General features: G+C 44.0%; 1 protein-coding gene across 2 annotated transcripts; it reads left to right on the plus strand.

Moving 5' to 3' along the window:
* Positions 1–1047: 1047 nt before the first annotated feature.
* Positions 1048–8208, plus strand: selenos (selenoprotein S). Of its 2 annotated transcripts, none has more exons than XM_072381111.1 (6): positions 1048–1287; positions 1541–1660; positions 4001–4107; positions 4189–4278; positions 7413–7485; positions 7850–8208. In XM_072381111.1, exons 1-6 carry the CDS (start codon positions 1194–1196, stop codon positions 7927–7929), a joined length of 564 nt encoding a protein of 187 aa, XP_072237212.1. In that variant the 5' UTR covers positions 1048–1193; the 3' UTR covers positions 7930–8208. The 2 variants fall into 2 exon arrangements, with proteins under 2 accessions (XP_072237212.1, XP_072237211.1); XM_072381110.1 differs by having other exon boundaries at positions 1049–1287; positions 1538–1660.
* The last annotated feature ends 1211 nt before the right edge of the window (positions 8209–9419 follow it).

A 9419-nucleotide genomic window follows, 5' to 3' on the forward strand; every position in this document is an offset into this window, starting at 1 on the left:
GTGTGGCCCTGTGATGGACTTGTGACCCATCCGGAGTGTATCCCTCGCCATGGACAGGTGGAATAAGAGCAGAAAATGGATGGATAACTATGGGATGTTTCAGGGTCACCTGAGCCATCCCTAACTATAAGCTTTATCAAAAAGGAAAGTTTTTAGCCTAATCTTAAAGGTAGAGAGGGTGTCTGCTTACCGGACATTTACTGGCAGCTTATTCCACAAGAGAGGGGCCTGATAACTGAAGGCTCTACCTCCCATTCTACTTTTAGAAACTCTGGGAACAACAAGTAAACCTGCAGTTTGGGAGCGAAGTGCTCTGTTAGGAAAATATCTTACAATGAGATCTTTAAGATATGATGGAGCTCCAGGGCTGTGGGACTCTCAGTTCTTAGAGCGGACAGTGGTGTTGGTACTGCCAGGGCTGTGGGACTCTCAGTTCTTTGAGCGGACAGTGGTGTTGGTACTGCCAGGGCTGTGGGACTCTCAGTTCTTTGAGCGGACAGTGGTGTTGGTACCGCCAGGGCTGTGGGACTCTCAGTTCTTTGAGCGGACAGTGGTGTTGGTACTGCCAGGGCTGTGGGACTCTCAGTTCTTTGAGCGGACAGTGGTGTTGGTACTGCCAGGGCTGTGGGACTCTCAGTTCTTTGAGCGGACAGTGGTGTTGGTACTGCCAGGGCTGTGGGACTCTCAGTTCTTAGAGCAGACAGAGGTGGTCTCCCTGGTGCAGCTATTAATCTCATGCAGACGTCAACATAAGCAGTTACACAGAAGTAGAAATGATTATGTGGGCATTATCGATAATAATTTTTAAAGTCAGTATAAAATAATTTTATATATAAATGGGAAATGTACAAACATACGTTTTTCATTATTTCTTTCTTCATATACTCATGTATTTTTGGTCCTGACATAAAGATGCCATACCATGAGGTGGCGGTAGCGCGCTGGTAATATGTGGTAGAAGAAGAAACACAAGACCAACACGTCATCCTGCCTGTAGCTAACCATTTCGGCGCTGAGCGAGGTCACCGGCCAAAAAAAGAGGAGCCCGTCCCGTCCCGTCCAGTCCTGTTCAGCTACAGATGGTTGGCAGGTGGAGGTGAAGTTCCCACAGCTGATAGTTTAATGAGGCGATAAGAGTACGGGACACGGTGTGGTCACTGCCTGAGACTGACAGCGTCTACTGGAAGTCTGAAATGGATGATGTAGAGATTTTAGATGTCGATGACGAAAACTCTCCTCGTCGGTCTCTCCTCAAAAACCAGGATCTGAGTCCACTGGGCCTCACTGGTAACTCCGCACGTTCAAATTGACCAACTTATTTATTGTTGCGTGAATGTAACGTCCGATTCAATCGAAGCAACGACTTAAAGGACGTTGAACGAAAGTACGTCAGTGAGACATTTAGCTGGGAAACAAGTTCCAGGTGTTTGTAATCGGTGAATAGACATGACTCGGCCACTAAGTGTTTCTGTTTCTGTTGTGTCCACGAATCCCCAACAACGCTCACTGCTGACATATTTTCCCGTTTCCCTCCCAGCAGGAGAGCTTCTGTCCCAGTATGGTTGGCACCTGCTGGTTGCGACCGTCATGGTCTACCTGCTCATCCAACACCTGAGGAAGAGGAGATCCAGCCACAGCACCCCCCCACCAACACTGCAAGGTAACACCAGTATTGGGTTTATGCAGCCGGTCAAAACTTGAGACAAATGTTAGATGGCAGCCTGCGTCATATGCACCAGTCACCCATATCATTAAAACCACCCAGCTAATATTGTGGAGGTCCTACTTGTGCAACCAAAATGGCTTTTTATTATCTAAAGAATATGTTCTGGCATACATAGCCTTCATGTGGCAGAGAGATGACATGCTCCAGCTGCACAGCACCTCTGGAGGGTTCTGGTGCTGCCTGGCACTGAGATGCCATCACTAAATTCTGCGTGGCTGTGTGACGCTTAATAAATTCCGGTGGTTCCAGCTGGTTCCTGTGTATTCTGCGTTCAGTTGATCAGACTCTAGGAGTTTGGAGGCAGTCATCAGCTTGCTGTCTTCGTGGTGTTTGTCCAGTCATTGTGTGGGAGTTTTCACTGTGCAGCAGGCGGAGGTCAGGTGGATGGTTTGAGTCAAAGTAGCATTCTCATGAATACCACAATCCAAGATTTCCCAGCAGAGCCTGGTCAGTGTAGTTCACTTGAGCTGTGAGAGCTCTTCATGTTGTAACTGAATACTGTATTATACTTTATTATGCAGGTCCCCATGGGAACAGTAGGCGTGGGGCGAACACATAAAGTTATTTAGACTAAGTAAGAGCAGATGTTCACATTTGGTGCTTACATGTATTCTACATGACCCAATCACAAGTGCACATCACAATACAGGTTTGCACTCACTCAGAGGGTCCACATGGTGAGATTAACTGGATTACAGCTATAGTTGGGTTCTGCTCCTTATCTGAGGGGAATTATCCTTGGATATATGACGGTGAATGAATGGAATCACTGGCACAAAGCGTGTCATACCCCGGTACCATAGGTGGCGCTGTCCCCATTTCAGCTATCGCTAATAGAGCCACTTCCTGTTGACGTCTTCACCACCAACAACCACAAACTCAGGCATTCAGAAAGATGGAGAACGCAGAGCGAGATGAAGCTGCGTCCCTCTCCATCTGGGATGAGCTGGTTATGGAACAGAAGATGCACAACGGAGCATTCTCCATCTCGTTGTTTATTTCTTTCCTACGACAACAACAGGAATATCGTCTCTTTCCGCTTCCGGGTGACGATCCCAGGAACAAATCTGGAGCATGCACAGAAAGGTCGATCCGATCCACTGTCGTCTACGTGCACGTTTGGATCGAGTTATCCAGGGGTAACCCGATCCGATCCGTTTTTCTTGTCAGATTAAGGTGTTTACATGAACTTAATAAGTCAGTCTTCTTGTAATTTAGCCATTAGTCCGATTCTTTACAGTGCCATGTAAGCACCTTCAGATGGAATCACTTCAGCCACATTCAGAGGTGGTCCAGGACACTTTGATCTGTTATTGCTTAGCAATGTGAACACATGTGGCCTGTGGAGGCATCCTGGGACCACCTACTGAGCTGATGTGACTCCATACAAGCTGCAGAGGTTTTTCACACTCCCGCTTTTTGGAAAATGCAAATTTTGTTAAAAGACAATGTTCACATTAGGCAGAGCTGCTGGATCATTTAAACTGAGGCTACAGCAGAATACATGTGGTAAATGGTAAATGTGCTTTTCTAGTCTAACTGACCACTCAAAGCGCTTCACTACATGCTGCATTCACCCCACTCACACACACTCATTAAAAGCACGTCTTAGGATACTTAACTACATGCTTTTTCTAATCATTCATACACACACACATCAACACGCTTGTTTTTGTGTGCTAACAGTTTTACTGAACAGGATCATCAGGACCCGTGTCAGTGAGAAAAGACCATCTCAGTTAATGGCCAGTGGAATGCCAGCAGGCTTTATTGTTGAGTTGTATTAATGGTGTTCGGATTGTTCTGGTCATTAGTTGTACCAGCTGTAGTCACCATAGTGGAAAAGGATCTCAGCCTTCCAACCGAGTATCACATGACCAATCACTTGTACATCACAGTTGTGTACAAGCTGAGTTGAGCAGAAGATAGCTTATGGTCCGCCGGTGAGCTGTTGGTGTTTCAGGCCTTAAAAGCTTCATTGAGTTTCTTTATCCGCAGAAGTGAGCTGACACTGAGCTTTACTGTGCTCCTTTATGTACCCTTTTTACCTGTTATCACACGTTTTTATTCCACCGATGTCACTAAAACATGAAGTGATACCTAAGAGGATGGTAAACAGTCCTTAAAAGGTAACATTTACACGCATGAAACGGTGAAACGCTGCAGTCTCTTAGAGGAGATGTTACCTGAACTGATAAATGACTTAAACCATTAATGATACAATGTTCTCAAATGTTTTACTTGTTTTGCTTTTCTTCCCCCCCGCCTGCAAAGATGCTACATTAGTGGCAAGAAGACAAGAGGCCATGGAAGCCGCTCGGAGAAAGATGCAAGAGGAGCTTGATGCCAAAGCAGCCATGTTTAGAGAGAAACAGAAGCAGGTGCAGTAGTAAAATGGAAGCATGATGGATGGTTGCTCCATTACAGCAGACTGGAACAGAGTGTTGACTGTTTGTTTTCAGCAAGAAGAAGAGAAAAGAAGGCAGAAGATCGAGATTTGGGAAAGTATGCAGCAGGGAAAGAGTTGCAAAGAATCTGCAAACCTTTCTCAGGTGAGTCCTCGTGTTCCTTTTCTGTGTTTACCCCTGACCTGGTGGCACCGGACCTCGTCTTTTGCACTCTTATTGGCTGTAGCTCCTCACTCAGTCACAACTGCTCCAGAATATCAAACCTGCTAGATTCAGATCATCCGTGCGAGGCCGGGCTGTGTCCATGAGCCTTGCAAGACATGTCTTTGGAAGTCGCACACAGTGATTGATGGCCGCTGTTCAAATCACCCAGATTTATGTCTGCCAGCTTCAACATTTGTCTGGGACATGAAAATTGGGCCTAAACTCTTGTTGACAAGGCTGTAAAAGGTTCAAACAAACAGCATACTGCCCAGAGTTGTTCGCTGTCCTCTGAAACAACGAATAAATGTGATCTTGTTAGCTGATATCAGAATTATCTCAAGACAGCCTGCATGTCGATGTAAAACGAGAAAGGTGGGGGCAGCCATGGGTCGTCCAATAATCCTGAAGGTTGGCGACCCCCGTACCCCCATACCGCCCCCGGGTGCTGCGAATGGCCGCCCACCGCTGCAGTGCATGGCATCTGTCTCCATGAGTGCGTGACCCTGTGCATGTGTGTAAACAGCTGCCAACCTGGATGGGTTAAAGCTCATCTTAATCTTAAGGTATATTTAAAATGCCAGTCAGTTACAAGAAAAAAAACACAAAGAAAGGGAAAGAAAAGTCCATGAGAAGTGACATATGAAAACCTTGTAAAACTCGGTGCCAGGCATGCAGTGATACGTTCAGCATCCAGAACCTTTAGGAATCCTTCTGACCGGAAATAAATTCGGTGAAGATTACCTGTTCTTTTCTTCTTTTCTTCTCTCTATTTGTTGTTTTAGTGCAGAATAAACTCTTGGTGTGGTATGTCGCCCTGTTTAAGGTTGCAGCACTTCTGCGGATGTCACATGCAGTTCAGTACCACAGAAACACAGAAACACAACAGAGGAGCAGCCACGTTTCTGCTTCACATTTCTTTACTTTTCATGACGTAAATGGTGCAGGTAACTTTGCACACAGTACCACAAACAAAGTGACTTCTCTCACTGACACATCAGTCAGTCATTCAACATCACCCGAGAGACAGCCAGGAGCCCCGGATCAGGACCCTTTGACAAAGGCACAGTGATTAAACTGCCTCAGAAATGGTGTGGCAAATTCAATTCGATTGAATTCGAACCAATCACAAAAAAAGAAACCTGCTCAAAATATGGGTTCATGTTCCAACTTCTTGTATGCCAGCTTATCAGATATGGTGTTCCACTCTACATCTTCTGAAAATGAATCCATAAGAAGGCTTTCCTGCATGAGGATACAGAGATACAGACCCAGCATCCTGAGGCATTCATTGCAATCACAGGGGATTTCAACCACGTCTCTCTATCCTCCTGCCTGACTGGCTTTGTACAGTCTGTGGACTGTCCAACACGTGGAGAAAAGACATTAGATCTGTTTTACGCTAATGTGAAGGAGGCTTACAGGGCAGTGTCTCCTCCACCACTGAGTAGATCTGATCACAGCATGGTCTATCTACAACCCACATACAGACCTTGTGTATAAAGACTTCCTGTTACTACCAGATCTTTCAGGAAGTGGTCACCAGAGGCGAGTGATGCATTAAGAGACTGCTTTGATGTCACAGACTGGGCTGTACTGCTGGAGGAAGAAGAAATGGGCATTGACATGGACAGGAGGGTCAGCACCACCACAGACGACATTAACTTCTGTAGAGAGACAGCTGGAGAACAATAACACCAAGGAGGTGTGGAGGGGCATGAGGACCATCACTGGATCACAGAGCCAATACTGGCGCTATATAAATAAAATTGAATTGAATTGAATTGAATTGAATGCAGTACTGGGGATCCACAGGGTACTGTTTTGGCTCCTTTTCTTTTCAGTCTGTACACATCAGACTTCAGGTACAACTCAGAGTCCTGCCACATACAGAAGTATTCTGATGACACGACTGTTGTGGCATGTGTGCACGGTGGACTGGAGAAGGAGTACAGGGACCTTGTGGAGTCCTTTCTGTGGCTGGACCAAAAATAACTGTTTCCTCCTGAACACTACCAAGACCAAAGAGCTGGTGGTGGACTTCAGGAGATCTAAAACTCCATATCAGTCAGTCTGCATTGATGGAGGGGAGATCGAGATTGTTCAGACCTGCAAATACCTGGGGGTGGTGCTGGATAATAAACTGGAGTGGTCTGCCAACATAGAAGCAGTGTACAGGAGGGGCCAGAGCCGTCTGTTCTTCCTGAGGAGCAGCTGCAGTGAGAGGCTCATCTCACTGCAGCTGCAGGACTGAGAGGTTCAGGAGGTCCTTTGTCCCCACAGCCTTAAGTCTTTTTAACAGTCACTGCTGACATGTTCTTCTCAAAGTTATCTATTTAGTCACTGATTATTATTGTTATTGTTCTAATATACAATCATTGTAAATATTAAAAAAAATAAAATAGCTATTTGACTACTGTAAATTCCGGACTATAAGCCTCTACTTTTTTCCAAGGCTTTGAGCACCGCAGCTTATAATACGGTGCGGATCATTTATTAATTTTTTTTCATGCCGCCAAAAACATTTTGCCTCGTAACATTGGACCAATAAAATTAACGAATAGTTCAGTGGTCCAGTGAAATTGTACGATAAATCAAACACACTTACTCTGCTAAATTATTGTAAATCAGTCACTTGTACTCACCCTCAACATGGAAAACAATCGAAGAAATGCATATGATGCAGCTTTTAAATTAAAGTTGATCAAACCGATGAGATTGGGAGTTTTTTTTAAACCAGCCGTGTTCTAGGCACTGTTTGGGGAAAAAAAGCATCTGCAGCATGTATTTGTTTGTGTTACCATACATATTTAATTAAAAGTTTAAAAGTCCTCATGTGCAACATGTGTAAATATCTCATATTACAACGTGGACACCCACGGCTTATCATCTGGTGCGTTCTACACAAGTACTAAATGGATTTTCTTTGTAAAATTAGAGGGTGTGGCTTATATTCAGGTGCACTCTATAGTCCCCAATTTACGGTAATTTGAATTTCCCACGCTGGGGGATGAATAAAGTATTTTTCTATTCTATTCTAATCAGTGTAGTGTCTGTTTAATGTGTCATTACTGCAGACCAGCGAGGAGGCCAGTTCATCACCATCTGCACTGAAACCAAAGACGGACAAGAAGCCACTTCGGAGTGCTGGTATGTATTTCACATGATGAGGACCAGGTAGCTGCACAAGGACCAGGTTGTATATGTTGTAAGAAGGCAACAGACTTTGAGGTTCCTTAAAGGCATAACCTCAGCAGTGCTTTCTGTAGTGGAATCATTTCTTATTAGAAACGATGAAAACGTGACACTGGTGGACAACACAACCACAGAATAACGTCTTTTTAACTCGTCTCCATGATAACCTCACCTGCTACCTGAAACTCAGAACTGATTGACCTTTGATACATTTCTGTTCCATTTACACACATTTGATGAATATTATGCAGGGCTGGGTGACAATTTGAAGTCTGTATACACACAGACACAGATTATTTATGTCCTCTGTGTGTTTCAGACTACAACCCCCTAAATGGACAGGGAGGAGGCTCCTGCTCCTGGAGACCAGGGAGAAGAGGGCCCTCATCTGGTGGATGAGGTTAAAGTTGGAGGCTCTGGTCTGTATGACCTTGGACCTCTGGCAGTCTGACGTTGCACACTGGCTCCATGAACCAAGCTGACAATGGCACCAAGCCCACGCTTTGATATGTTTTTTCTTTATACTACACAAGCAGGGACACTCCTCTGCAATATCAGTTACATTTCAGATTAAATCATTCAAATTTGTAGTTATTTTCCTCTTCCAGCAAAATCAAAGAGAAATGCTTTCCAAAGACAGAGTTGAAAACACAGATCCCAGAGCAGATATTTAATGTTTAGCCTAAATACACCACGTTTCTCATGGGCTTTGTGTGACTTGGCAAGGAGTCACCAGAAGAATTGGAAGTTAGTCGAGACATTTTCAACAGTAAATTACAAAGTACAGATTGAACCATAGTACCACTAATCAATTGAAATGGCTGCCCTGAAATGATGCTTTGGGTAGTGTACTGCCCGCACAAGCTAGCTCTGAAATAGATGAACCCTCAGGCTCTGAACGATGAGATCTGAGTCTCTGAGCTAAAAAAAAAGAAAAGTCTCTTCACCACAGTTCTGAAAGACTGAACTTTGGAGGCACGGTGATTAGTTTGGCACACATGGGGTTCATAACAGAAATATTTAGCATACAGTCTACATGACAGAAGGAAAAACAATCAACACTTTCAAGTTCCTGCTGTGGGACCTGTCTTTGGAACATAGTACACCAACAATTCTATTGCTTTTAAAGAACAAATTAGAAGTGAAGCTAATATTGATGATGACATTTTGAACTGACCCTTAACACGCTGATATGAGACGAGTGTGGTCATGTCTTTCCTGTAAGTTCTTTTATATATTGTGTTGATCAGTTGGCATCATTTCTAGCAGGTATTTGCTATCCTGTCTCATTTTACTCTTATGTACTTTCCATGCCTTTCAGTGCTGTTAAGATAACAATTATCTGCTTCAGTATTTCTGGGTAAATGTGTGCAATTGAAAGCTTTTAATGAAGCCATTCCTGTAAATGGTAATGAACCAGTAGGTTTGGCAGATTAGTTTCCTGGCCAGTGTGCTTTAGTTCAGCATTGTATGCAACTATAGATTTAGTTTATGTTGCAGCAGCAGCGGTAGCCGCTAAACATTTAATGTCAAGAAATTGTATGTTCTGATTCGAAAGCTACAATGATATTGGTAAAGTCTATTGTTATGCTAAGTTTTATGCAATAAAGACCAGGAGTTTCACAGTTCGGCTTGTTTTGCTTCATTCAGAGTCCTAAGAGCGAATAACATCCACACAAAGTCAAAGCATGATGAATTGGTCAGTAAATAAAGAAGGGCTAAAAAGGCCACACTCCAGGTAAGAATAGGGTAGGTCACTTTGTTGTTGTTTCATAAACATGTGCACTTTAAGATTACTTTATTGTCATTTTACAAGTCAAACGAAATGACTCTCTGCATTTGACCCATCCAGGTTGGCACCTGTTGAACACACACACATATATGCACCA

The sequence above is a fragment of the Leuresthes tenuis genome, unplaced genomic scaffold (genome assembly GCF_036924035.1).
Source record: "Leuresthes tenuis unplaced genomic scaffold, fLeuTen1.0.hap1 SCAF_2, whole genome shotgun sequence".
Taxonomy (NCBI): domain Eukaryota; kingdom Metazoa; phylum Chordata; class Actinopteri; order Atheriniformes; family Atherinopsidae; genus Leuresthes; species Leuresthes tenuis.

Excerpts from the sequence above, each read along its gene's own strand:
- selenos (XM_072381110.1), top strand. The coding sequence starts at position 1,194 with ATGGATGATGTAGAGATTTTAGATGTCGATGACGAAAACTCTCCTCGT. Across the intron at positions 1,288-1,537 it reads GAGTCCACTGGGCCTCACTG|CAGGAGAGCTTCTGTCCCAG; the intron begins GTAACTCCGCAC and ends TTTCCCTCCCAG. Across the intron at positions 1,661-4,000 it reads CCCCCCACCAACACTGCAAG|ATGCTACATTAGTGGCAAGA; the intron begins GTAACACCAGTA and ends CCGCCTGCAAAG.